Below are 26,159 nucleotides of genomic sequence, written 5' to 3'. Positions count from 1 at the left end.
ACAGCCAGAGTCAAGTGCGGAAAGGGGAACAAACTTCTTTCTCATACAGAGAAAGTGAAACGTCCCTTCCCTGACCGGGCAAACCACCGTGCCTGCAAAGACATCCTCCCACCCTGCTCCTCTTCCTCCCTGTTCCCAGGGAAGAGCTTCCAGCAAACTGAGCTGCTGCTCACTCTGGTCTGTCTTGACCTCCTGCACCGAGGTAAGTCACCCCAGCTCTGTGTGTTGGAGATTTGGATCCCATTTTCCTGTTTTCCCCTCCCTGTCATGTCTCTTTGCATCCTTTCTTCCCTTGTGTTCTCTGTCCCATGGAACCACGGCCCTGTACATCACTGCTTCTCCCTCAAAACTGGAATAAACATCCTCTACACGCATCTCAGGAGCCATGACCCATCCCCAGGACGTGCAGCCATCCTCTACATCCTGGGTTTTTTGCTGTCATCTACATCTTGGGCTTTCTAATCCCACAGTCCTGCCATGGGCATGTCAGAGATTTTCATTGACTTCTGTTATTTCTGATCACACAAGGAAACACCTCCAAAACCCTTCTAGGAAGCTGTTTCCACCACTGCATGTGGTGTCTGGTGAATTGTATCGAACAAGTGCTGAGCAGTTGCATGTCTGTGTCCAAGTTCTGTGCATTTGCCTCCATCCCCAGTTCCCCACCCTTTTGCTTGTAGGAGGCAGGATGCAACCCGAATTTTGGCTGGGGATCAGCACCCTGGCAGCAGTGCTGAGCACAGCCCTGCTGGAGAATGGAGTCTGTCGGGCACCAGATGGCAAGGATGGCTTCCCTGGAGTCCCTGGCCGTGATGGGAGGCCAGGGCAGAAGGGTGACATGGGAGAGCCAGGTAAGGGGAAGCCTGAGATGCCAAGTGTGGGGAGCCTGGGAACCTCTTGATAGGGGCACCCCAGGCTGTGGGAGCAGCTTGGGAGATGCTGGATGTGCACCAACTGCTCCTCTTCACCACCTCTCCCCAGGGAAACCAGCGCCAAGGACGGGCATCCAGGGACCCAAAGGGGATGCAGGTGAACCCGGCCCTCCTGGCATTCCAGGGAACCGCGGCCTCCCTGGCCTCCCTGGTGTCATTGGGATGCCAGGGCTGCCAGGGCTCAAGGGGGAGAAGGGGGTACCCGGTAATACCCTGGAGCAGCCACGCCCTGCCTTCTCTGCCTCGCGGAGGTCCCCGCCATCCATGGGCAGGACGGTGGTGTTTGACAACATCATCACCAACGAGGAGAACTCCTACAGCCCCCAGACGGGGCAGTTCACCTGCCGCATCCCCGGGCTCTACTACTTCGCCTACCAGGTGGTCTCCAGCGGGGACCTGTGCCTGAGCATCACCAAGAACAGGGAGAACGTCGTCAGCTTCTGCGACAACAACAGTGTCGGCATCCTGCAGGTGAACTCGGGCAGCAGCGTCCTCAGCCTGGCCCCGGGCGACCAGGTGTCCGTGACCACCAACCCCGTCCTGGGCAGCTCAATCTACAGCGGCTCCGAGGCAGACAGCGTCTTCAGCGGCTTCATGCTCTTCCCACAGACAGGCTGAGGGGCCCCCAGGGCATCCCGGGGTGTCTGTCTGCGTGGGTGATCCCCCGGTGGGTGTGGGATGGTTTAGTGCCACAGCACGCCGGGATGGCCCCAAACTGAGCGTGCAGATGGGTCCTGTGCTTCCACCAGTGTCACAACTGGCCAGGCCGTGGGTCCCCAGCGCAGCAGTCACCTCTGTGCTGAGCCTGCCCACTCCATCCTGGAGGCAGTGGACTCTCATCCCTTTCTCCACCTGGGCATTCATACCTCACTCCAGTGGGTCCCAGTTGTCACTGGCTGTGGCTCTTTGCTCCTGGGTGGGAAATCGCTGCCTGCCACTGCTTCTGCTACACTAACCACTGTAAATGCCTTCCTGGCACTGGCACACATTCTCTCACATCCTCCCCATCAGTATAAATAAACCCTTCTTTCACCATATCTCTTTGAGTTTTCTACTCATGCAATCTTCCCCAAACCATGAATATCCTGGATCCCTCCCCAAGCTGTCCAGGGAGAGAAGCGATCCCAGCTTGTCCCTGGCACTGCAGAGGGAGAAGGACAGGAGGGAATGGAGTGTCCAGTCAGAGCTGACACAGGGAGGAATGCTGGGATTAGGCTGTGTGTGTCCTCTGCTGAGCCCAAGGCAGCTGTCCTGCAAGGGAAAACACAGGCAGCAGGTCGTGCACCTCACCAACGTGGCCCCTGTTAGTACCCAGACTCTCCTAGGAAGAGGAAAGGCAGCTGTGGTCCTCTGGCCTTACAGCAGGGAGGGACACGGATATCAGGGTGACTGATGGCGTTGTGGGGTGTTGGTGGTGGAGTTGTGAGGGCCTTGGGGTGAGATGAGTGGGAGGTACAATAAGCTGGGCACGAATCAGACAGCTGGGAAGCATCAGGGAAGACACATAGGTGCCATACCCTGGGTCTGCTCCTCAGGGGAGCTACTGCACACACACTGGGCACTCAAATGTCTCCGTTCCTGGAGCTGTGAGGAGGAGGCCAGGTCACTGAGTGGAGCAACACCCTGACGAGGGATGCTGGGGCCTCACAAAGTCCAGCACCCAGCAGAACTGGTGGAGCACAGTGGAAGGTGCAGGTCTCTCAAGGAGAAACACCCTCCAGTCCCATTTAGGGGTACAGCATCTTCCATCAGAGATGGTGAAGAGGAGCAGTTGGTGCACATCCATCAGAGCCCGGCAGCGACCTCGCACCAGCCCTTCAGTGTCACAGGCATCTCTAGCCCAACAGAGTTGGCCTGAGGCTCTGCTCTCCACGCTGCCCTTTTGCTCAGAAAGAAGTGAAAGGGAAACCAGGAGATTTCGGGGGGGGGGGCTAGTCCCCATGGAGGCTTCTGAGGGTGGTGGCACATCTTTTGGCAGAGCTTTGTCCTACTTCTGTCCTTCCAGCCCTTCCTGTTGCAGTGGCACGAGTGCAGGTCTCACTAGACAGCCAAGAAAGTGCTCACTCAGCAGAAACAACCAGGCAGAAGGATGTGAAACTCTGCTGGGGACAGCTGGGGATTCTGGGTCCCCAAGGGCCTTTCCCAAATCTGCAGCTTCCTCCGTGGGGGTGACAGGGTCTGTCACTGCGCAGTGACTGCCGCGGCCAGAGGGACCAGCAGCACAGGGTCCTGTCCCCTGCTCCCACCAGAGGTAAGAGGTGCTGCAGGGTCCCTGTGTCCAGGGTGGGCTGCAGGGGGCCTGGGGGTCCAGCAGTGGGGCCCAGTGCTGTGAGGAGGATGTGGATGTGAGAAGAGGAGGAGGAGGAGGAGGAGGGGAAGGAGACAGGCACCGCTGGGCTGCACACATGTCATGGATGCACCAGCAGATGGAGGTAATCAACCCGAGGGACAGAGCCAAGACAGTGAGGCTGCTGCTGGAGGGGGAGTGAGATCAGCTGGGTCCAGGGAGCTCCAGCACAGTGTGGCAGTCCACAGTGGTGTGTGCATCACCAGGGGCTTGGACACTGGACTGGGAGGACTTGGAGCTGGCTGTGGGTACCACAGACCTCATGGCTTCATCCAGACTGAAAGTCCAGCCCAACTTGTGCCATCAGTGACTGCCCTGGGGTTGGTGATGAGCACAGGGCCCATCTCCACATATCCACCTCCCCACTGCCTGGCAGTTGGTAGGGGTGGGACACTGAGGGCACACTCATGGGACCCAGGAGCTCCTGATGCAGCCAGCCTCCTTTTCTCCATGCCCTGGAAGCCACCCTGCCATGGCCCCTCACTCCAGCATTTCTTTCCCTTTGCATGCTACAGAACCAAAATGGAGCAGAGATTCTGGGAGCAGCTCAGTCTGGCCCTCACCCTCCTCCTCCTGAATGTGGGCTCTGCTGTGAATGAAGATGTCCCTCTCAACTCCTATGGAGTTCCAGGCCTGCCAGGAATGCCGGGTATGCCAGGCAAGGATGGCAAGGATGGACTGAAGGGAGCCAAAGGGGAGCCAGGTGAGTGAGAAACGAGGGAAACCACAGGGCTGTTGCAGTGGGGAGCATTGAGGCCTCCATGGCTGGTCTGCCTTGGTTTGCAGGCTGGGGAGAGCACCCTCTGTGGTCAGGCTGGAAAGAGGCAACAGCACTCTCCTGCCCAAGGGAAGGGGCTGGAGAAGAAGCCTCTCCCCACATCCTGCTATTGACACCGACTCCCTTTCACTCTCCATCACCCCACAGGTATCCCAGCTCCTCCTGCAATGCAAGGGCCCAAGGGCATGAAAGGGGAACCGGGCAGCCCTGGCTTGCCAGGCAAGAAGGGTCCCAGTGGCCTTCCTGGTCCTGCTGGAGACCCTGGGGTGATGGGCCCGCCTGGAGAGCCAGGAATGCCAGGCAGCTACAAGCAGAAGCACCAGTCAGCGTTCTCAGTGACGAGGCAGACCAAGGAGCACCCCTTGAAGAACGTCCCTGTGATTTTCAACCACGTCATCACCAACACCAACCACGACTACAACACCACCACGGGCAAGTTCACCTGCAAACTCCCCGGGCTCTACTACTTCGTCTTCCACACCTCGCAGACAGCCAACCTCTGCACCATCCTGCACAAGAACCAGAGGAGGATGGCCAGCTTCTGTGACCACAAGACCAACACCATGCAGGTCAGCTCGGGGGGGCTCCTGCTCCACCTGGCTGCTGAGGACCAGGTCTGGCTGGGAGTGAATGACTACAACGGCATGGTGGGCATCGCCAACTCTGACAGCATCTTCTCAGGGTTCCTGCTCTTCCCAGACTAGAGGGTCACCAGAGCCCACCCCAGCACCCTGACTGCTTCATCCTGCCCCAAACACACTGCTCACTGCCAGGCTGCTGCTGACACTCCCAGTTTCTCTGCTGAGTGGGAAGCCCCAATGAGGGCATCACCCCCCAGACACAATCCCTCAGTGTGGGGACTGAGCATTGGCAGCTGCTGAACAGGGGGAACAGGCACATCTGGATGCATCTGCACCCAGAGTGATGGTGCTGAGCCCCCTGTCCCACTGGCACTGCCTTATAACCCCACCCAATAACCCGACATTACCTCAGGGGTCTCTCTTCCTCTCTCCCCTCCCCACCTTGGTTGCCCCAGGTTCAGCCAGGTGTCCCGGGGCTGCAGCAGCCCCTTTGCCATGACCTGGCTGTGGAAAGTGTCAATAAATCCTTCCCCAGTGCACCTGGTATAGTGTGTTGAGTCCTCCATGACTTACCTTTCTGCAGGTGGAGCCTGATGGATATGGTGACGGATGTGTGTGTGACATCTGGACATCTGTGTGGCATCAGCGAGTCCCTGAGCCCTTGCTGTGCTCAGCATCAGTGACATCACACACCATCCACACCCTGGCTCGGGGTGGGGTGAGGGTATGACCCCTGGCTGCACTGCCTGCAAGAACAGGATGGTTCCTCTGCCCCCAGGCAGGCCCCACCAAGGGAGGACCAAGACTCCAAGTAGGGCCCCTGCTCCTCCCCTTCCCCATCAAAGTGGAAGCAATCCAGCTGCAGATGGGCACAGACCACGCAGCAAACCCCACTGACACGCCACTGAGGGGGGGATATCCCTGGGGTCCCAGCCCTGCCAGGGACAGAGCTCTGCTTCCCTGACCCAGACCAAAGGAGTTCATGGCTGTGCAGGCTGCAGGGCCCACCAAAACTCAATGGGGACTCCTCCTGGTGGCACACACTGTAGGGTGGAACAGGTCATATCCCAATGTCCTGCGCTTCACCTTCGCAAGGCAGCAGGGGAAAGCAGGCCTGGGAATGCTTTTCCCGCAGGGTAAAATCACTTCCCACACACAACATTTAGGAGAGCCTGGGGCACATATTCAGGATGATGGATGCCAAGGCCCTGCAGCATCCCCTGGGTCTGCCAGAACCTCCCAGCAGAGCTGGGAAGGTGGGGAGCAGCCTGAGGGAGGTTGGCTGAACGCACGCACAACTCTGCGGCACCGATGGGTTACCCCAAACCTGTCTGGAGCTCAGGTCAGTGTTCTTCTGAGCGGCGGGGGGGCATCTGAGCAGGACCCAGGGACCCTGCAGGACAGAGCTGTACCCTGGGGGGGCCTGGGGTGCTGTTTGGGGGTGGCTTGTTCTGCTGAGCTGGCAGAGAGCATTCGTGGAGGATGTGAAACTGCCACGGACAAAAGGGCAGGAGCTACAGATAAAGAAACGGGATGTGTCCCAGATCCTTTCACAATAACTCCTGCAGCCAACTTCTGCTTCTCCTCACAGGCATTTCCAAGCAGGACGCTGGTGTGTCCCACTCCATCTCCCCACCCAAGCAACAAGGAGCTCAAGGTAAGAGCAAGGCTGAGCCCCAGCCCCCCACACAGGCAGGAGCACGTGGAACATGGTCCCAGGAGGGTGACAGTCACCTGCACCCCTGGCACTTCCCTGTGGCTTGGGGCAGTAGAGAAAAGGGGTGGTGGGTAAGCTGGGTGGGGATGCTGGAGATTTCTGGTGGGACCCCAACCTCTCCTGCTCCACCTGGGAGAAAGGAGAACATGAAAGGGGAGATTGCAAAGTCCCAGAAGGGTGATCAGGGACTGGGCATCAGTCTGAAAGGTGCCCTGGGTGTGGTCTCCTGCTCTTAGATGCTCTGGTCATGTGATAGACCTGGGCTAGGAGCCTGTGAATTCATCCTGTCACATCCAAATTGGACCTGCTGTGGCCGGAGAATCCAACTCACCAACCTCTTGTCCTGCTAGCACCAGAGTTTCAGTGCTGGGAAAGTCCACCTGAGGCCGGAGGGCATGGCTGGGGTGATGTGATGTCCAGATACAGCCCCCAAATGCCAGGTGCTTATCCACAGGCATCCACACCAGGACCTGGGGGAAGGAGCTGAGTTGTGGGATGCAGGGAGGGCAGAAGGAATGTGAGACCTCAGGGACTGGAAACCCAAATGACTGTACAGAAATGCCTCTGGGATGGAGCAGGCATGTGGCAGGACACAAGGGGAAGCTGCAGGGTGCAGGGGAAGGTTTGGGGATTCATTGCCATCTTTGAGGACCAACACTGTCCCTCAGACCTGCTGGTGGAAGGCAAAAGCCTTCCCCTTGCAGATGATGAAACTGCCCTGGCTGGAGGAAAGATTGTCCCCTGCAGGTGTGGTCCTGAGATGGGATGAGGAATTTCTCCCCCCCGAGGGAGCAGCATGGCCAGGCTGGACATCAGACCTCTGGGATAACCTGTCCCAGATATTCATGTGGCTGAAGCTGTGGGCACTTGCAAACTGGGAATTTAAGATGACCAGAGACTGACAATCTCTGCCTCGCCCAAAGGGACTGGTCCTTCCCTCCAAGGCCATCAGGACAGCAGATTTGGCTCCGCAGTAGGATGTTTTCCCTCCCTGATGATATTACCCAGACGTGCTTCCAGTCACCATCCTTCAGAGTAGCATAGAGTGCCCTTCCCAACCCTCCCACCACCCAGGCAAGCCCCTCCACACCCTTCTGTGCCTCTGCAGATGTGGATCGTGTGGGTGATGCTGATCTGCCTGGCTGAAGGGCAGCTTGCCAGTGCCACACTCTGCAAGACCTACGGCACCATCCCAGGCATCCCAGGGTCACCAGGACGACCTGGCAGCAATGGCAGAGATGGGGAGGATGGCCCAAAGGGCGAGCAAGGTAAGGAGGAGGCTGCAGGTGGGGAAGACAATCATCTTGTGAACGCCAAGAGCAGGAAAAAGCAGAGCTGGGTACGTGGTCCTGGGAAAGCAATCCATTTTCGCCAGTTCCTTTGAGGTGTTGTCGGGTGGGGGTGATGCTCAGCGACAGAAGGGACTGGACAGAGTGGAGCACACCGAGGAACCTGGGGAGGGAGGGTGAACAACAGCAAGTTTTCGGTGTTTGCAATGCTGTTTTTGCATTCTTTAGCTCCTGTGCAGTTTCCACTTTCAGCTTGTCGATATTAAGAGTGTTTCACTGGCAACTACAGACAGAAGCTGTTTCAAAGCTTTAATGTCTTCTTCTACTTTAACATTGTTTAGAGGACATCCCACTAGTTTCTTCCTGAACTTGTTTTTGTTCTTTCACAAATTTCTGTAGATTTTCTACATCTTGACAGATTACTGGAGGTAGATTTTCATCCTGTCACACCTGCCAGTTGGGCAGGGGTCTGACCCGCATCGCGTGCAGGTTTCCTTCCCCAGACTCCCTCTGCAGACCTGCGGGGCTCAGCTGTGACCACAATGACTCTTCTTCCTGCTTCCTAGGACCTCCTGGTCAGGTGGAGCATGAAGGAGACCTGGGGGAGAAGGGAGACCCGGGAGAGCCAGGGCACCCAGGGAAGGTCGGCCCCAGGGGCCCACCGGGTGCCAGGGGATTGCCAGGTCTCAGCGGATTACCTGGCCCGCCGGGGGACTCTGGAGACTACCAGGCCACCCTCAAGTCTGCCTTCTCCGCTGCCCGGAGCATCAGCACCTACCCCCGCCGGGAGCAGCCCGTCCGCTTCGACCGCGTCATCACCAACGAGAGGGGCCACTACGAGAACCGCTATGGCCGCTTCATCTGCCGCGTCCCCGGCATCTACTACTTCACCTACCACGTCACCTCCAGGGGCAACCTGTGCCTCAGCTTCAAAAAGGGACGAGGCGGCAGCAGGGGTGAGAAGGTGGTGACCTTCTGCGACTACGTGCACAGCAGCTTCCAGGTCACCACGGGCGGCGTGGTCCTCAAGATGGCAATGAACGAGTCTGTGTGGCTGGAGCCGACGGAGAAGAACTCCCTGGTGGGGATCGAGGGGTCCGACAGCATCTTCTCCGGCTTCCTCATCTTCCCTGAGGCTTAGCCCACTGGAGGTGTCTCTGCAGCCCCCTCTGCAGGGCTGAGGACTCCCCTGCTAATGACTCTTGGCTCCCAAATCGGTGCCCCAAGTGCCTTGCTGCCATTCCTGCCCATTAAATGACAGCTTTTTGCGTTGTTGGTCCCTTTCTGCCTCGGATTTGCCTTTTTTCCCTCCACATAATGTTCACATACCCAGGGCATTGCTTCCCATCCTCCTGGTGCAGCCCAGGCTTATTAGGATCTCATTACTGCTGAGCAGAGCCAGACAACTCATGCGGTTCCTGCTGCACACCAGGCTGAGGATCACCTTCCCAGACACCCAGAGAGTCCCAGGCTAGGGTTAGGAAAACATGGAGAGGCAGCCTGGCCTCTAGCAGGGGACAGGACACATGACATAACTGGGGCCACTGGGTACTGATGGTAGATGGGAAGATGCTGGAGATGGTGCTGTACTGGAGACTCCTGACAGTGGCAGGATCTGGGAACCCAACTTCTCTTAGACTTTTTTTTCGGGTGGTGGTGACAGAAATATCCACAGGAATTTGTCAAAGCTTGTGATAACGTGTGTGTCACAAGGGAAGGCAGTTTGATGCCATGATGGGAGTGGTGTGGAACACACAGCTACACCCACACAGCCCCAAAACCCCAGCAGAGAACCAACACACACATGTCCTGCAGCACAGCCAAGTCCTCCCTGAGACCTCCTCATTAACAGTAGAGCTGATGGACTCAAAGACATCCAAATGAATTAAAGCTGAGGAACCCCATGACATCCCCGGCATGGGGCAGGTGACAGCCCAGTGCTGTACCTGGGTGGTGAGTTGTCTGCAGACCTCAACCCAGCTCACGGTGGACATGGGACATTCAGGAAGTAGAAAAGAGAATTTTTGTGGGAGCGTGGGGCTGGATGGAGAGGATGATGATAAAAGGTCTTAGGGAGGTGGGTGCGATATGGACTGGATTTGTGGAGCTCTCCGCGCCTGCTTGTATGTCCAGAGGGCCCCTCGCAGCTCTGGGATGCTCAGGTGTCCCTCTACCAGCGCAGGACAGTGACTGACGCCGTTGTGACCAGCTTAGACGCTCCTGCTCGTGGCCGGGGTGATTTGCCGGCAGGTGGCACTGGAGACTGGCTCAGCCCTCACCCAGCAGCAGGACCGTGCTCGTCCCACCGGCTGGGCGGGCACAGCTCCAGGGGCCGGCTCAGCTCTGCCCGTGAGGTCTGGGAGGAGGCAGCGGGCGGGATCAGGGAGTCTCCCCTTTCCAGCCCAGTCCATACCTCCTCCTCCTCCCCACATCGCTGCTTCATCCTTCCTGCAGCAAAATCTGAGGCTGCAGGACACAGCCACCCGTGTCCCCAGACCTCTGCTCCTCTCAGAAGGTCGGGGCAGAGGTGTCACGACCCGAAGTTCTCTCGGTGCCAGAGCCCTGGTGGCTTTTAAAACGCAGCCACAACACTCAGGGTGTTTCACAGTGTTGTCCCACCAAAAATCGGGACAGCAGGACATGGTAAGAAGGACAAGAGCAACCCCCAAAACCGAGCTGGGCTACATTGAACACCAGCTCCACCTCCTGCCAGGACACACTGAACCAAGGAGCAGTGGATGTACAGTGGATGTACTGCCATTCCAAGAGCCCTAACAGGCTGGAAAATGAGCTGGCAGGAGCCCACTGACATTTAATGCCTTCTTCTGGCATGGGATAACCCCATGTAATAGGACAGGTGTGGGCAAGAGGAACCTTCATCTGGGATGCTGTTGGACACCAAAACTTTGATCCAGGTCTGCTCCCAAACCTCCCCACCCTGCTTTGAGGTCCAGAATTCATTCATAGAACATGGAGCAATTCTGGAACAACAACACAACCATTAACAGGAGAGCTGGAGAGAAACCTGTGCAGGGTCAGGTGTGGTGGGTGATAAGGGCAGATCAGGGCAGTGCAACGGTCACTGATCCTCAGGAAAGGGACAATTTACATATTTAATTAATTCCTCACACCTTCCCCACTGATCCTCAGGAAAGGGACAATTTACATATTTAATTAATTCCTCACACCTTCCCCACGAGCATCTGAGCCCAGCACACTTCAACCCTGCACAGCTGCACCGTGGGAATAGACCTGCAGTGTCTGTCCTTACAGAAACACAGAATTACAGAGTCAACCGTGTTGGAGAAGACCTCTGAGATCAGCAAGTCCAACCTTTGACCCAACACCACCTTGTCAACTTGACCACGGCACTAAATGCCACATCCAGATTCCTCTTAAACACCTCCAGAAATGGTGACTCCCCCACCTCCCTGGGCAGCCCATTCCAGTGTCTGATCACCCTCTCTGTAAAGAATTTCTTCCTAATGTCCAACCTAAACCTCCCCTAGTGCAGCTTAAGACTGTGCCCTCTTGTCCTGCTGCTGGTTGCCTGGAAGCAGAGCCCGACCCCCACCCAGCTCCCCCCTCCTGTCAGGGACTTGTAGAGAGCGAGAAGGTCTCCCCTGAGCCTCCTCCTCTCCAGGCTGAACCCCCCCAGCTCCGTTGGCTGCTCCTCCCAGGACTTGTCCTCCACATACACACGCTCCTGCCCATCCACGTTGCTCTGTGTGTGCTCACACGGTGCACCCTCCCCCCTGTGCACGCTCCCCCCGCCCCTCAAACGCCCCCTCTGCTCCGTGTGTGCTCTGCAGCTCTGCCCTGACACGCCCATTCTGCTCCTCTTCGCTCCCTTTGGAGTTTATTTTCAGGGTGGCCGCGGTGCCTCCCCATGGCCCAGCCACAGCCTGTCACCAGGAGGTGCCGTGACCCTCACCTGTGCACAGGCTGAGGCCACCAGATGCTCAGCAGATGCTGAAGTTGGGGCAGGAGGTATTTCAAGGTGACTTGGGGAGTTTTAGGGTTTGTCAGTGTTTTGCCAAGCAGCTGTGGGGTGCTTTGGTCTGTCGGTGCTGGAGGGGAACAGAGAGGGAAACAGGAGCACAGTGGGCAAAGACTGGTAGAGCTGCCAGGGTTTTAAAATAAAATCTTCCTGTTTCCAGGCACAGAGCATCAAGGATCAGCAACAGAGACCAGCAAGAAAACCAGGTGGAGGTTTCTCCTGCATCATCTGTGGGGCTTGGAAGTTTCCTCTGTGCCAAAGCTCCAGAGGAGGACTTTGGCAGGATCTGATGCAGTGGAGAACCCATGTGCCTGTCAATATTTGTGGAAATGAAGCTGAGCTGGACACATGAAAGCACGACTGTGTTGTTTGTCAGCGAGATTGAGGCAGTGATGTCAGTCCCACAGTCTGGTCTAACACCACCAGTAAATGCTGGGGAGCCTGCAAAGGTGTTGATCTGTTTGTACTTGAGCCCATGCGTTCCTAGTACCTGCTGCTCAAGGAGGAGCCCTTCCTAAACCATCCTTGCTTGACTTTGGTCCTTGCTGGAAGCATCAGCCACAGCCAGGCTGCCCAGCAGGGCCTCCTGGAGCAGTCCCCCATGCAAGCCCCTCCAACCAGCCCTTCTCCCATGCAGCTTGTGACGCTGCTCCCAGATGCAGGGAGGCTTTTCCCTTGCCAGCAGCTCCCTCCTGAAAAGCCAGCTCTGAGGCACAGTCTCCTCTCCCCTTGGGCCAGACTACGTAGTGAAATACAGGGGAGGAGGGATTATGTTTTTCCTTCCCTCCCATTCTCCAAACCATAATATCAAGCAGGAGCTGTATGGGAGTATGGGAAGATCTGTTTGGGTTCAGTGCTGTACCAGGATGCTGGAATGCTTTTGGCAGAGGCATTACTGGGACAGGCACTGGACTGTGCCTGCTGGGATGTTGCAGACAGCAACAGGGCACAGCAGCACCAACTCGGGTTTGGTGGTTACTGGGGTCACACATGGTGGCTTCATTGTCAGCAGGGCAGGAGCTCCCTCCATGGATCCTCTGGGTGCACTGGTTCCACTGGAGGGTGGTCCCAACCCCAGAGGGACTCCTGTGGAGTTTGATGCAGCAGGGACCAGTCTGGGACAGGGAAGAGTGTTCAGACACCAGCTCCTTCCTCAAATCTCACCTCAGGGCTGTTGTTTGTTTCCCCCATCCTCATTCAGGCTTGGATTTGAATTTGAATGGGAAGGAGCAATTACTTCTTTTGCCTGGAGCAACACAGCCTGGCTTGTCTCCACTCTGAGCTGTGCAGGGAACTCCTGCTTTTCCTGGCCCCTCGGCAGGGACCGGGAGCTGGGAGCCTCTGCGCTGGACTGGACACCAAGGGGTTAAATCCCAGCCCTGTTTTTTCTGCTCTGCCTCCTTATGAGGAACAGCCTTCGCAGGGCTGCAGAAAGGCTCTTTCTTTCCCCAGCAGATCTCTGGGAATGAAAAGTCTGTGTTCCAGATATTAAATTACTCATAAAATAGTTGGCCTGTCCCCGAGGCGGCTCCGCACCCCCCCAGCCCCCGCCGCCGCTCTGACGGGCTGCTGATGTGCATCTGCATGTCACCTCCTGCTACAAGGTCAATCTCTCCAATTTAAAGCAGCAACGTTCGAAAGCGAACCAGATTTCAGCCGGAATTAGCTTCAAATGGAGCATTCAGGGGACTCGTGCTGGGAGGGGAGCGCAGGAGGGGAAGGACCAGCAGAACCGGCTGTGGGGTGGGGGCGGTCCTGCGGCTGCAAACCCCCGTGGTGGGGCACCCAACGCACCTCGGGGTCCGTGGAGGGGCTGGGATGCTGCCAGAGCTGCGGGGATGCTGCCGGGGACCCCGAACGCTGCTCAGTGGGGTGGATGTGGGCGGGGACGGGGGGAAGGGCTCAATCCCTCTCCCCTTCGCAGCTTTGGAAGCCTCGGCAGGAGCCCCTGGGTGTCGGGGAGCTGCCCTCCCCCTCGGACAGCCCCCCTCGCCCCCCTGGACCGGCGCGGCCATCGGTGACCTACAATCGGGCACGGGTGCGAGGCGGGGCGGCGGGGCCGAGGTTTCCATGGGGATGTGCGGGATGGGAAGCCTGGCCTGGTTCAGCTCCAGGCACAGCTCTCCTGCATGTCGGGGCTCGGCTCCTTCCGCTCCGCTTCCCGCTGCCTCCTGCCCTCCTGCGCCCGGCGCGGCGGTGGGAGGGGATGCGGGAGGGGATGCGGGAGGGGATGCGGGAGGGGATGCGGGAGGGGATGCGGGAGGGAGCGGCGGGAGCACGGCTTGGCCCTGCCTGGTCCGCTACATGTCCTTAACCCCTTGGGGGATGCACCGCAATGAACTCAGCTCAATGGTTACTCCAAACAGTGGTTTATCCCCCACCCATTGGGACTGGGTGCCTGCGGGGATGCTCTGCCGTGATGGGGATGCTCTGCTTCGATGCAGGACCAGGTTCTTGGCAAAATCCCAAAAGCAGAGCTGGAGATGTTGACAACGCAGGTCTGGGAGAGCCCCACACAGTCCTGCTCTCCTCCCCAGAGGTTTTCTCTGTTCTGCAAGAAAAAGGAAAGGCACACCTTTTTTTTTTCTTCCACTACTGGCTCCTGGCAGTAACTGAGACTGGGGACAAATCAGTCACACACACCCCTCCCCAAATGCCTCAGTTCCCCCACAGGGAGAACAGCCCTGCTCTGTTCTACATCCTGCTCTACCCTCCTCGCTGGAGGGGTTTCAGCCCTCGATTTGCCATGACCTCACCCCTGTGAGGCTGAGACAAGCCCCCAGCCCCATCCCGTCACATGTGGACCCACGTGCCTCACACGAGGCGAGGCTCCCATGAATTATCAAGCAGGGCAGGCACAGGCACCAGCACAAACCACACAAACAGAGCACAACACTCCTCCAGCACGCAGGGCCAGAGCCATGCCCGGGCTGGGCAGGCAGTACCAGCGGGCAGGAGACCAGGGCTGCTCTCAGCAACCTCATACTGCCCTTAAATCTTGCATTTACACACAGAGGGGAAAAAAAAACTGAAGCAAGGCAGCTTGAAGCCCACAGCACAGCAAGACATGTGCATAAGGAGGGTCCCTGGGTAACTGCGTGCAGCAGGCACGGACACATACCTGGAATTCCCATCTGGTTTGTGAACAAGGAGTATCTGTGAGCCTGCAATCCTGGCTGCCTGGGAAAGAGCAGGGGCTGGAGCTCGGGGATGAGTGCTCGGGTGGCAGTCCCCAGGGCGGTGTGGTGCTGCCCAGTGCTCCCTTCTGTTCCCGTTGTGTGCCGGGATAGCTTTTGTCCGGGGATGTTGGCGTGTGCAGTCACCAGGGTGACGGGAACAGCGGCGGGTCATCGGCAGCACTTCCAGAGGAGCTGGGAGAGAGCTGGACAACCCTGAACATCCTGGGAGGGAACTGGACAGCCCTGCACATCCTGAGAGGGAGCTGGGCAGCCCTGCACGTCCCTGAGTGAGTGACTCTTGTGGATGCACATTCACCACAGGCTGCACAGCCTGGTGTCCTCTGCTGTGTGAGGTGACCCCGTGTCACACATCCAGCCCCGCAGCCTGGATGTGTGTCCATGAGAGGTGTCCATGAGGGCTGGGCAGAGGGTCAGGCTTTGGGAACATGAGGGGTCTGTGCACAGTTTTGGCTCCTGCAGAGCCCCAGGCTGTACATGGCACCAGGCAGCAGCAGTCAGAAGACCCCAGCATCCATTGAGACCTGGACTCTGCTCCTGTCACGACGCCTGAGACCTGCAGAGCACCAGGGTGGTCCTGCCACTGGTGTCACCAGCTGCCTGCAGTGGAGCATGGTCCCTCAGGATGTGGGGGAAGAGCATGGATCACCCTGGATGCCTCCTCCCTGGAGAAAGACAAGGATCAGCTGGTCCTTCCTGGCCCTGGATGCTCTCCTGTGGCAGGCTGGGTGGCCAGGAGTAGGTGACCTTGTGTCTTTAACATCCATGTGGATGCGCTACAACTGCTCCAACTCTGTCCTCAGGCTCAGGATGAGGTTGGGCGGTTCTGCCTTTGTCCTTCAGTCTCCTCCTCCATCACACGTGTCCCTCAGGCCCGTGGAAAGCAAGGAGCTGAAGCTGTAGGTGCTTTGCTAACAGCAGTTCATACCTGCATCCTCACTGAGCAGGGAAAGAGGGGAAAGAAAAGCCTTTTTGGAGGAGAAACAAATGCCAGGACAGTTTGGGAAATGCTGTAGCACCTTTTGCCTTCCCAGCTCCAACATGCAGCCACCAATGGCTGTCCCAAAAGGCAATGGAGGTGGATGCTCCTGCCATTTGCCAGACTGGGACCTCAGGAGAGGATACAGAGCATGAGTGAGTTGAGGGTTATCCAGGAGGCTTGTCCTCCTCCTTTGGACAGGCTTCTTCATGTTCTCACATGCTCTGTGTGGCTCTGTCTCTATTTTGTCAGCCTTTCCCCTTGTTTTTTTTTTCCCTCTAGTAAAATTAATTACAGGAACATTGGATGTGCCTGAACATTGTGCATTGGTGACCCCAAGGACCTCTACCCAGAGCATCTGAGCACCGTGAGCCTTGGCAGAAGGAAGCATCTCCAGTTTATTATTAACACATTTTGGTCTCTGGGTTCAATGCATTTCATTTTTAAAGGCAGTTTTGGTGCTGGGTTTTGCTCATTTTTTTCTGCCAACATTAAAATGTGGGTGGGTTTTTCCTTGATCCTGGTTTTGCTGTGGCATTGCTTGTGTCTAGGAGTGCTCACAGGGACTGAAGTTGCTGTCACAGGAGACAGGGAATGTCATCCCAGGTTTCCTGTCACAATTTTCAGACTCCAGCTGAAGATCAACATCCAGCTCAATGCTTTGGGTTCAGCTGCACGTCTGGCTGCTCACAGTGTGGCACAACCACTTGGCACAGCCACTTGGCACAGGCTGCGAGGTTCAGTGGAGGTTACAGCTGCTCTGGCTCTGTGGAGGACCACCAAAGCCACACCCTGCATCTGTATTTCTGGTCTCTTTGCCCTGCTGTCACTGTGGTCCTGAAGTCCTCATTCCCTGGTGCATCTACAGGTGTATCCTTCCCGTACGCCCTGTGTGCCAAGTCATAGAATCCCAGAGTGATTTGGGTTGGGGGGACCTTAAAATCCACCTTGTTCCATGTCCTTGCCATGGGCAGGGACACCTTCCGCTATCCCAGGTTGCTCCAAGCCCCATCCAACCCGTCCTTGGACACTTCCAGGGATGGGGCAGCCACAGCTTCTCTGGGAAACCTCTTCCAGCGAAGCTAAGGTGATCTGCAGCAGAAGGCAGGCTGTGCCAGAGGGAATTTAGGCTCTGTGGTCTCTTTTGCCAGGGGATGACATCCATCAGCTATCAGCAGCTCATGGTCCAGCAGTGTGGATGGTCTGGTCCGTAGTAAACAGTAAGAAACTGCACTGAAACCCTGTAGTGGGGACATTAATGACCAACCTCTCCCGTGTGTGCTCCCCAGAGTGGGTTTTCCATTGTCTGGTGAGGTATGGAAACTCTTGCCAACACCTTAGTTAAACACTGAGCAGCCCAGGCTGTTATTCAACCTCAACCAACCCATCATCCCCCTGCCAGGGCCACCTTAGGTCCTGGGGGCCACCTCAGCTGGGATGAGATGCCCTGTGAGCATCCTTGGAGCCACGTTCCATGGTGCAGGGTCACTTCACCCGTGGCTGATGCAGGACACAGTGTGAACACCCTGCTTGCACTGGAAATATTCCCAGGCCTGACATCCATGCCACATACCTGCCTCTGAGCAGCTGGCAGCAAACAGGGGAACGTGCTGGAGCACAGACCGGGGGGGAAGGCGATAGATGCGTCTGTGTTTGCTTCCATTTCCAGCCCAGACATCTGCTCTGGGGCCCCTGAAAATCCGAGACGAAGCCCAGGGAGCAGAGCACGTTTCGGGGTGGGCTGTTTGACATCTCGGGGCTGCCGAGGCTATTGTGCAGCTTGTTTTTGCTTCCCTCTTCACTGGGGGCTGTCTGCTGCCATACAAAGGGCAAAATGCCGCAGCGGGAGATGCCGTGCTCGAGCCAGGAAAACCCAGCCGACGTTTTCCTCCTTCCCTGTCTTTACCACTAGATGTCATTGGAAAAGCAACATCGCCAGCCCTGCTCGGCTCACCGGGATGGGATTTTGGGGGGTTAACAGGTCCTTCGCCCACCGCCGGACGTGAAGCATCTTCCCAGCCTCCTCCTCCTCCTCCTCCGTGGCTTTGTCTGCCTGCAGACCCTCTGGAAAAACCATCGCCGGGGATTCAGGGTTCAATGGACATTGAAATGCAACTGAAACCTTTTTTTCCCAGCGCCTGGCTAAGCCGCCCGCTCGGACCCTCCCAGGAGGGAGCCGCACGTCACCCGCTCTCAAAGGGGCGACGCTGTCACGCCGGGACCCGCGGCACCTACAGCAATATGGTCCCCTCAAACAAGTCGGACAAACAAGGCCTTTATAGGCACTTTCTTTTCTTCTGGAGTGGAAGAGAGAGGAGCCGGGGGAGAACTCGGGGGCGTCCCACCGCAGCGGAGCAGCACACAAAGGCTTGTAATGAAAGGGGCGCCAGCAAATCCTCTTAGGGGCTTCACTGTGTGCACATTCATATCCCGGCCCCATCTGCCGGGGGGATCCCCGGGAGCGAGGGGGGAGCGGGGCTCTCCCTGCCCCGCGCCGCCAAAGCAACCAAAGCGCATTCAGGGAGGGAGAAAGGGATGAAAAGGAAGAAAGGCCAAGCCACGCCAGTGCAGAGCCGGGCTGGAAATACAGCTCTGCCGAGGAGGAGGGGGGTTGGCTTACAGGGGGAGGGGGACGCAGATGTGGTGGCGACTGTGGGAGTGCCGACCCCCACCCACCCCCGACCACTCTTGGACCCCGGGGATGAGATGGGAGCGAGGTGGGCATGGAGAGAGCCTGGTACCTCCGGACAGAAGAGCCAGGATGGCTCCCTGGGCACAGAGGAACACCCTCCATGGGTTTAAAGGTGCCTTGACCGGTGGAGACCTGCTGGGAACTGGTGGAGCTGCAGGAGGATGGAAGTGACCTGGCCAGGTGGGGAGCCAGTGGGCTCATAATGGTGCTTGACCCCACACAAGCAGAGCCAGGCTAATAGGACTTATGTTTCTTCCCAAGATGGGGGAAAGCCAGGAATACTTTTAGTCTGGTCTGGAGAAAACACCTGTCCCTTCCTAGAAGCAGGTGATGACTCAGTAAATGACATACACTGATACCCACTTCTTGGTGCTGCAGGACAGCAAAATGTCCTGTCTCCCATGGGTTTGCCTCTTCCTTTTCCTGCTCATCCTGCAGCCTTTGTGCATTGGTGAGCCCAAGGACGTGTCTAAACCAGGTCAGTCTATACCAGGAATTCGCTCCCTGCTCCCCCAGGCTCAGGGCAGCCACGCTGAGATGCTCAGACATGGGTGAGCAGATCCGAAAGGTTAGGCCAGAGTGATGGGTGGATTTGGACAGTTGACCCAGAGAAGCTGGGAGCCCTGCCTAGGCTTTGACACAGCGAGGACGGAGCCCAAGTGACCTAAGTCCAGCCTAAGTCCCCTGGGGGATGACTGATGTGCTTGCCTAGTGATGCCAGGGACTTGCACGTTGTAGCACTGTGGCAAAAGTGGAGAGGATGGGATGTTCTCTCTCTCATTTGGGTGAAGGATTTAATTACTGCAGCCAAGGCAGCTTGTCCATCCTTCTAGCCTGGAGCCAGTCCAGTCCAGGGAGTGGTCCTTCCTCTCTGGTGGCCTGGAGCCAGTGCTCCACGAACCCTTCCAATTCTGCCAGGAGGTGGTTGGGTCATGCTCTGAGAGAACATCTCTTTCCTGCAGCTGGGTGGGGATGTCAGGGAACGAGGATAAAATGTTGGAGAGGCAAAGAAAATCAGGATGCCTCAGGTCTCTTCAGGAGGCAGGAGTAAGACTGAGGTTGGGATGTGACTGCTTTGAGCTGTCCCATCAGGGTACCTCAGGCTTCCAGCCACGTGGCTGAGGAAAGCATTCAGGATGAAGCAGGAATGCAGGAGTACAGCTAATTCCCACCTGGGGACCTCCAAAGCAGCTCCCAAGCCCTGTGATCAGGGTGGATGACAACGGGTACATCCATTATCTGGAGGCTTCTGTTCTCTGCTGCCTGCAGAGATGACTCAGGAGCAGGTTGGGTAACTCCTGGTGCCAAGCTGGTGATGAAGGTCAGACAGTCTGTGTGAGGCTCTCCCGGGTGAGACAGTGTGAGACACAAACAGCGACAGACTGAGGGAGAGAGGGGGATGTTGGAGGGCACCGCCTCTCAGAGGGCACCACGGGCCACCCACACCAGTCTGCTGAGTGACGCCCATGGGAAGGTCTGCACAGCACCTCACCTGAGCTCCTGCTGTCATCTCAGGCTCTGGGCACTGCCTACACACCCTTCCAGGGAGCCAGCTGGCTCACTGGCACAGCCTGGGCCATCCAGATTGTGTCAGGAAAGGTCTGTGGGAAGGACTCGGGGGTTTGGCTGCTGAGCGTGACCATCAGATAACTTTGAGCTCGGGCTGGCCTGGCTGCATTTGAAAGAGCCAGCTGGAGCAGTTCTTCCACAGGCAGGGGAACAAGTTGTGTTTGTCCCGCCTGACTATTCCAAAAATTTTGTGAGGTGCGTGGGAGGAAGGAGGGGTGCAAGAACATCATCTTGACTCTTTGCACTGGCGATCCAACATCGGTGCAGGGATCAGGGAGGGAATGCTGAAAAAGAAAATGAGGAACGTGGTAGTGGCCCTACCTCACTGGGTCTGACCAACCATTTCTGCTCCAGTGACCTCCACCCTTATCCCAGTCACCACTGCCTCCTTAGCAGGAAGGGCTTATGATGCCCCGTGGAATGCAACCAACATGCTCATGAAAAGTGCTGTCATGGACTTATTTTCCCAGTGCTTGCAGATTTCCACCTGCATCATGCCCTCAAGCTTCCAGGGAAGCCTCCTCATAGCAGAGCTGCAGCAGTGTGAGTGCTCAGGCCCTGCAGAACATGCTGCTCGGGTTCAGGAGTGCCTGATGCCCCCTGGACAGTGCTCCATGCACCAAGAGACCAGCTCTGAGAAGGGCAGTGTGGGGCACTTCATGGTGAGGTGCAGTTTTTGGCATAAATTGTTGCCAAGGGTACTTTCATAGAATCACAGAATGGTTTGGGTTAGAAGCGACCTTAAAGGCCATCTTATTCCAACCCCCCTGCCATGGACAGGGACACCTTCCACTAGACCAGGTTGCTCCAAGCCCCATTCCACTTCCTGCCCATCAGCCTGGCTAGGAGCCCGTGGCACATGGGAAAAAAGGTTTGGTTGGCACTGATCCAGAGTCAGGGGTGGATTTCTCTGCCTCTGGTGGAAGGCAGCATATGGGATTTTTTATTTCTCTTATTCTGAAGAGAGCACTTTGAGTGTCTTCAGCCCCCACCAAATGCAGACACGCTTCTGTTGATCCCGTGGAGCTCATATCCTGTGGCAGCAAGCTCCCAGGCAATCACTCGGCATGCCAAAGTATATCCCTGACGAAAAGGATGGGAGATTGCATCAGAAGGCATCGGACATCCCCTCCTGGAGGCCAGCAAAGCCTCCACGAGAGCGAGAAGCGCTGCTGACATTTTGCCGTGTGCGATTCCAGCAGGACATGGGAGGCCGAGCGCCAGGTGCTGTGCTGGCTGGCACACCCGGCAGGCTCCGCTTCCCCCGGGCAGGATCCGAGCAGGGCGCTCAGATCCACGCCAGTCGCCAAATACGAAGAGCCTGATGTTCTCCGACAGCCCCTTCTCCCCTCATCCTCACAGCAGACTCCGGCTCGCCCTTCACTCAGCAGCTCTCGCAGCGTCGCTCCCCGCGGTTGCACATATTTCTTGTCTTGGCTCTCCTCCCCTTCCTCCGGCAGGCCTGGATCTGCTGGGAGGAGCAGCTCCTTCCTGGAGCCCCTAAAGGCGGGTGGGATGGGCTCCTACAGGCAGCCACCGAGCTCTCTGGGCTGCTGAGTGATGCTCTCCTTCCACTCCTGCATCCTCGCGGTGCTGCGGTGACAGGGACGGGATCCCGCAGGGATGGGAGAGCTGTAATTGCAATCCCACTGACTGCCACGCTGCCTCGGAGCTGGACTCGCGGCAGCTCCCGGAGGTTTCTGGCACCGGCAGTGTCCCTGTTGGCAGTGCTCCCCCCGCCCCGGGGCCGCGCTGTTTGCTTATCTAGTGCCGTGATTTAACACAGACGCAGGAACTCACACACTCTCTCCCAGTCTCCTTCAAATTACTTTATTGCTTCCTGTCAACTAGCCGAGCATATCCTGTTAATATACAATCCCCAACGAGCCATTTTCCCAGCGTAATCCCCCTCCGGCAGATAACACGGCTCGGCTCCTGCGGGATGCCTGGCTCTGTCTAAGGATGCAGGATTCCAGCACCGGGCAGGTATTTTCCAGCAAGGTGGGGCTGCTGTGGTTGTTATTGTTAAAGATAAGCCCCAGTGCTGTGAGAGATGCTGGCACTCTGCCAGTCCTGTGTTATTCCCAGGGCTCCATCCACTGGTGACCTTGCTCAGCCCCGACGCCAAGTGCTGTCCCATGCTGGGTAGCAGCGAGGCTCCTGCTGCTGGAGCCTTTCTCCCAGCTCTCCCATCCCTGCTCCTGAGGTCTGTCCTGATCCAGAGATGTGTCCTTATCCACCTGCAGCAGTGGGACAGCAATAGAGTCACAGAGTGACAGAATCATTACAGTTGGGAAAGACCTCCAAGATCAAGTCCAAACTTCCATCAAACACCACGGCCACTAAACCATATCCATGTCCATGTCCATATGGCTTCAGGCACTGCAGGAATAATTAGCTGTTCCTTTTGCTGCTGTTTATGAGCTGTGCCCCAGAGAAGGTCAGTTCAGGACATATCCGTGCATCCTGGAGGTGGTGGTGGAAACCCGTGTGACCCACTAGGTCAGGGTAGACATGGCTGTGTCTGGCCAGATCCTGGAAATGCTCCAAGGGATTTCCAGGTGAGTCTTGGAGCTGGCACTGTCCTATCATCCACCCTGTGGACTCTCAGCACCACTTGGAACATCCCCCAGCAGGACACCCGCCACAGGCTGCTCTTGTAGCTGACCTGCTGTGTTTCTCCTACCTCTTTCTGGTCCTCCATCTCCCATGCTCAGGTCCCTTGCTAAGACATCTGTGTGTGTCCTGACATTGCATTTGTAGGACATTTACACTGCTCTGCCCCATCTGGTCTCCTCCAGCCTCCTCAAGGGCTTCCTCCCTAATCCTGATGTCCATCTGATGTGCCAGCTGAGCCTGTGTCCACAGAGTAATATTGAGAAAGTCCCTTTCAGAGAACACCATTGTGATTTTTTGACTCTGTGGTGTGGAAGTGTCCTGAAGACCAGGTCACTTCAGAGGCTGTGCATCCCCCCTGTCCTTGTGCCAGGTGGTCCTGCTGCTCCTGGGCCTGTTGTGCACAGAGCAAGAGGACAGATGGAGGTGGCTGGGCCCTCCACTGTGGAGGGATGGAGACCAGGGCTGCTGGGTGTGGGTGCAGCTGGGCTTTTGGGCTGCTCCAAAGGCAAACAAAGTGAGCAGATGATAAATTTGGCTTGAAGGCTCACCCTGTTCCTCTGCAGTGCTGAGGATACTGCTGAGGATGCCTGGTTGATGAGCAGCCAAGGCACGTAGCTCAGGCTCAGACAGCTCCCTTCTCCTGGGAGCAGGTACCTGTGCTAAACCTCCCTGACAGAATCCACTGCATCTTCTGTGGACATTTCTTCAGCAAACTTTGGTATTTCAGGACTCTGGGGGCTGTTCCTGCTTGGCCCCTTGTTGCAAGCTGAAAGCCACTGTTTCTGTCTGTCCCTTGTCATCAGCCTCCTCCTTGGGCCCAAGGAAAGGGAACACATGGAGCCACACGATGCAGCCGACATGAAATACGGCCATATTTTTGTGGTTCCATTCCCCAAGTTTCCCCTCGGTCCTGCCCTTAGGACAGTATCTTTGCCTGAAGTTGTGCCTGGAAGTTGAGGACAATCCTGGTGCTGGTTGTTGGTTTTACTACCAGCTGGATCTGCCCTCAAGTACTTGTGATTCTCTCTACACTTAACACCTCATTAGCTGGAACATCCACTTACAGAGCACAGCTTTGCTGTCTGAAAAGAAGGAAAATCCTGTTTGACTGAGACGTTACACAGATCACTTATCTCAGAGACATCTGAACAGCCGGGCTTGGAAATTGAGTCCAAATTAAAAACCAGTTGAGAAGAAGTATCTGTCCTCCCAGGTAAATCAGGGGCTGATTTATTTCCTCCTCAGTATTCCTGCTAAGCAATGCATTCAGCACAGAGCCAACCTGGCACATCCCTGCCTCCATATCCCCTCCTGCTCTCCCTTACCTCCAAGCTATTTTAATTCCCTGTGTGTTATTGATTCCTGACTTTTCCTTCCAAGAGCTTCTCCAGCCTCCACTTGAACCCCTATGAGTTTTGTGTATCCACAGCTCTGCTGAGGAGGTCCCCCGTTCATCTCCCACCTGTGTGAAGAACAACCTCCTTTATTCCCAAACCCCAATCTTTTAGACCCTGGCCCTGGACCTCACACAGGTGTCGTTTGATGGTCTTGATTCTTTCATGGGAAGACAGAGAGCAGCCTTATCACCGTGCAAGTGAAGCTGTGGTTGTTTTCCCCATGACATCAGCTGTCCTTTGTCACCTCCCTGCTCATTCCTATTCCTGCCACTTCTGGGGCTGTTGTTGTTGGGTCCAGCTCAGACCCTGCAGGACAGACTGGTGACCTCCCTCTGCTTATTCCTCTCTGCTTAAGCAACTAAAACAACAAGGAAGCCCCTTGATACTCTTGGCTCCTTGTTTTCTTTAAAAAAATTTTGGCAAAGGACTTAATGGAAAGCCTTTGGAACTCGCAGCACATACCAGGGACAGATTGCACTGACCACATGTGTTTTGCCACGCTGAAGGGCTCTGAGGAGTTGTGGAGCAAGATTCCCCTTTGGAGAAGCCCCGTGGACTCTCCCCTGGCAGATAGCACTTACCCTGAGGTCTTCAGCTCTCCTCTGATACGTGCTTTTTGTGTCATCCAGGGACTTTTCTTATGGCCACCACAGTACCCACCAAGGCACCCTGTACACTCCTGGTGCCAGGAATGGTTGTGAGAGACTCAGCCCTGGTGCCATGGCCGTGCAGGAGCAGGGGCACCTCGATGGGTGCAGGAGGAGTCAGCAGCCCCAGGTGCTCATGAGAGTCCCCAGAGGAGGACTCAAAGAGAAGTTCCACAGAGTCCAGGCAGGACGCTGATGCCAATGGGTCGAGGGGATCCCAGGAGCTGCAAGGACCAAGTCTTGGATGGAAAACAGCAAAGAGCCTCCTCCATTGGCCACACTGAAGGAAAGGATGAACCCATGAGCTTTGTGACCACTGCTGCCCCCTGTGCTCAGTGCTCAGGGCAGGGACCTGTGCCATGGCCTCTCTACCAGCTCTGCCCCTGTCCCAGCGGTGCCGTGGCACCATGTCAAGGTGCCAGGAGTCACCTGAGAACTTTTTTGCTGGCAGGCCCCTTGGGAGGCTTTCCAGGGCAGCAACCCAGAGAGCGGGTGGACAGGCTGTTCCAGGGGCAGCCATGCTCCATCCATCTTGGTTAATTGGGCAGTGCTTCCTTCCATTCCCTGCCAGAGACACAGACAGGCTCAGAGCAGGTCCCTGCTCCTGCACCACAGCCAACACTCCTCCTGCTTCCCCTCCCTCTATGGACAAGGGATGGAGTGACAGGACAAGGGGAATGGCTTCCCACTGCCAGAGGGCAGGGTTAGATGGGATATTGGGAAGAAATTCTTCCCTGTGAGGGTGGGGAGATCCTGGCACAGGTTGACCAGAGAAGCTGTGGCTGCCCCATCCCCGGGGTCCAAGGTCAGGTTGGACGGGGCTTGGAGCAACCCAGGATAGTGGAAGGTGTCCCTGCCCATGGCAGGGGGTTGGAACTCGATGTGGTTTAAGGTCCCTTCCAACCCAGCCCCTTCTATAATTCTATGATAACTCAATGCTAGAGATTATTATTCTGATGAATTGTCAATAAAAAAATGGTAAGTCAGTCAATATCAGCATGAGGAGCCTGTGCATCCATTTGCCATCCGTCTTACTCTGCAGGAATTGTTCCAGTTCAGTCACATTTCAGTCCAGGCCTTAATGACATGGATATTCCAAGACCCAAAGGGAAAATGGGAAATGCCAATCATGCAGCACGAGCCCCGTTCCCGCTGACTCCTGACCTTTCATCTCCAGACCTCCAGGGGGGTTGGGGGGGTGAGTTTGCCTGTTTGCCTGCACACTGCTCTGCTTTCTCTGCGCCACCACATCTCCTGTAGCTTGCTTCCCTTTGGAAAGACATGGAGAGAATGGTAGAATGGTTTGGGTTGGAAGGAACCCTAAAGATCAGCGAGTTCTACCCCCCTGCCATGGGCAGGGACACCTTCCTCTAAACCAGCTTGCTCAGGGCCCCATCCAGCCTGGCTATGATAAT

At 56.6% G+C, this 26,159-nt stretch overlaps 3 protein-coding genes across 4 annotated transcripts in view; all 3 read left to right on the top strand.

The window, feature by feature from the left end:
* Nucleotides 1–5,173, top strand: part of C1QC (complement C1q C chain) — a 7,127-nt gene extending 1,954 nt beyond the window's left edge. The window contains exons 2-5 of one of the 2 annotated variants that reach the window (XM_017832042.1): nucleotides 916–918; nucleotides 3,087–3,183; nucleotides 3,795–3,982; nucleotides 4,205–5,173. In XM_017832042.1, the coding sequence (XP_017687531.1) occupies nucleotides 3,802–3,982; nucleotides 4,205–4,761 (738 nt within the window). In that variant the 5' untranslated portion in view covers nucleotides 916–918; nucleotides 3,087–3,183; nucleotides 3,795–3,801 and the 3' untranslated portion in view covers nucleotides 4,762–5,173. Of the gene's footprint in view, nucleotides 1–915; nucleotides 919–3,037; nucleotides 3,184–3,794; nucleotides 3,983–4,204 lie in introns of those variants that run through there. The other variant, XM_017832041.1, reaches the window with a different exon arrangement.
* C1QA (complement C1q A chain) lies at nucleotides 101–1,969 on the top strand. The gene is made up of 3 exons (XM_017832043.1): nucleotides 101–202; nucleotides 681–851; nucleotides 982–1,969. The coding sequence occupies exons 2-3, from the start codon at nucleotides 689–691 to the stop codon at nucleotides 1,548–1,550; spliced, it is 732 nt and encodes a 243-aa protein (XP_017687532.1). The 5' UTR covers nucleotides 101–202; nucleotides 681–688; the 3' UTR covers nucleotides 1,551–1,969.
* A 1,008-nt stretch (nucleotides 5,174–6,181) lies between the features above and the next one.
* On the top strand, nucleotides 6,182–8,918 carry C1QB (complement C1q B chain). The gene is made up of 3 exons (XM_017832044.1): nucleotides 6,182–6,295; nucleotides 7,464–7,623; nucleotides 8,211–8,918. The coding sequence occupies exons 2-3, from the start codon at nucleotides 7,464–7,466 to the stop codon at nucleotides 8,783–8,785; spliced, it is 735 nt and encodes a 244-aa protein (XP_017687533.1). The 5' UTR covers nucleotides 6,182–6,295; the 3' UTR covers nucleotides 8,786–8,918.
* The last annotated feature ends 17,241 nt before the right edge of the window (nucleotides 8,919–26,159 follow it).

This window comes from Lepidothrix coronata, unplaced genomic scaffold, assembly GCF_001604755.1.
Source record: "Lepidothrix coronata isolate B3197 unplaced genomic scaffold, Lepidothrix_coronata-1.0 Scaffold198, whole genome shotgun sequence".
Classification (NCBI taxonomy): domain Eukaryota; kingdom Metazoa; phylum Chordata; class Aves; order Passeriformes; family Pipridae; genus Lepidothrix; species Lepidothrix coronata.
The sequence above is the reverse complement of the archived record's forward strand: the minus strand, read 5'-3'. Positions and strand labels throughout refer to the sequence as shown.

What these genes read in the sequence shown, in the direction of transcription:
- C1QA (XM_017832043.1), top strand. Translation starts at nt 689, where the DNA reads ATGCAACCCGAATTTTGGCTGGGGATCAGCACCCTGGCAGCAGTGCTG. An exon ending in GGGTGACATGGGAGAGCCAG is followed by an intron (nt 852 to 981) that starts GTAAGGGGAAGC and finishes ACCTCTCCCCAG; the next exon opens with GGAAACCAGCGCCAAGGACG.
- C1QB (XM_017832044.1), top strand. Translation starts at nt 7,464, where the DNA reads ATGTGGATCGTGTGGGTGATGCTGATCTGCCTGGCTGAAGGGCAGCTT. An exon ending in TGGCCCAAAGGGCGAGCAAG is followed by an intron (nt 7,624 to 8,210) that starts GTAAGGAGGAGG and finishes CCTGCTTCCTAG; the next exon opens with GACCTCCTGGTCAGGTGGAG.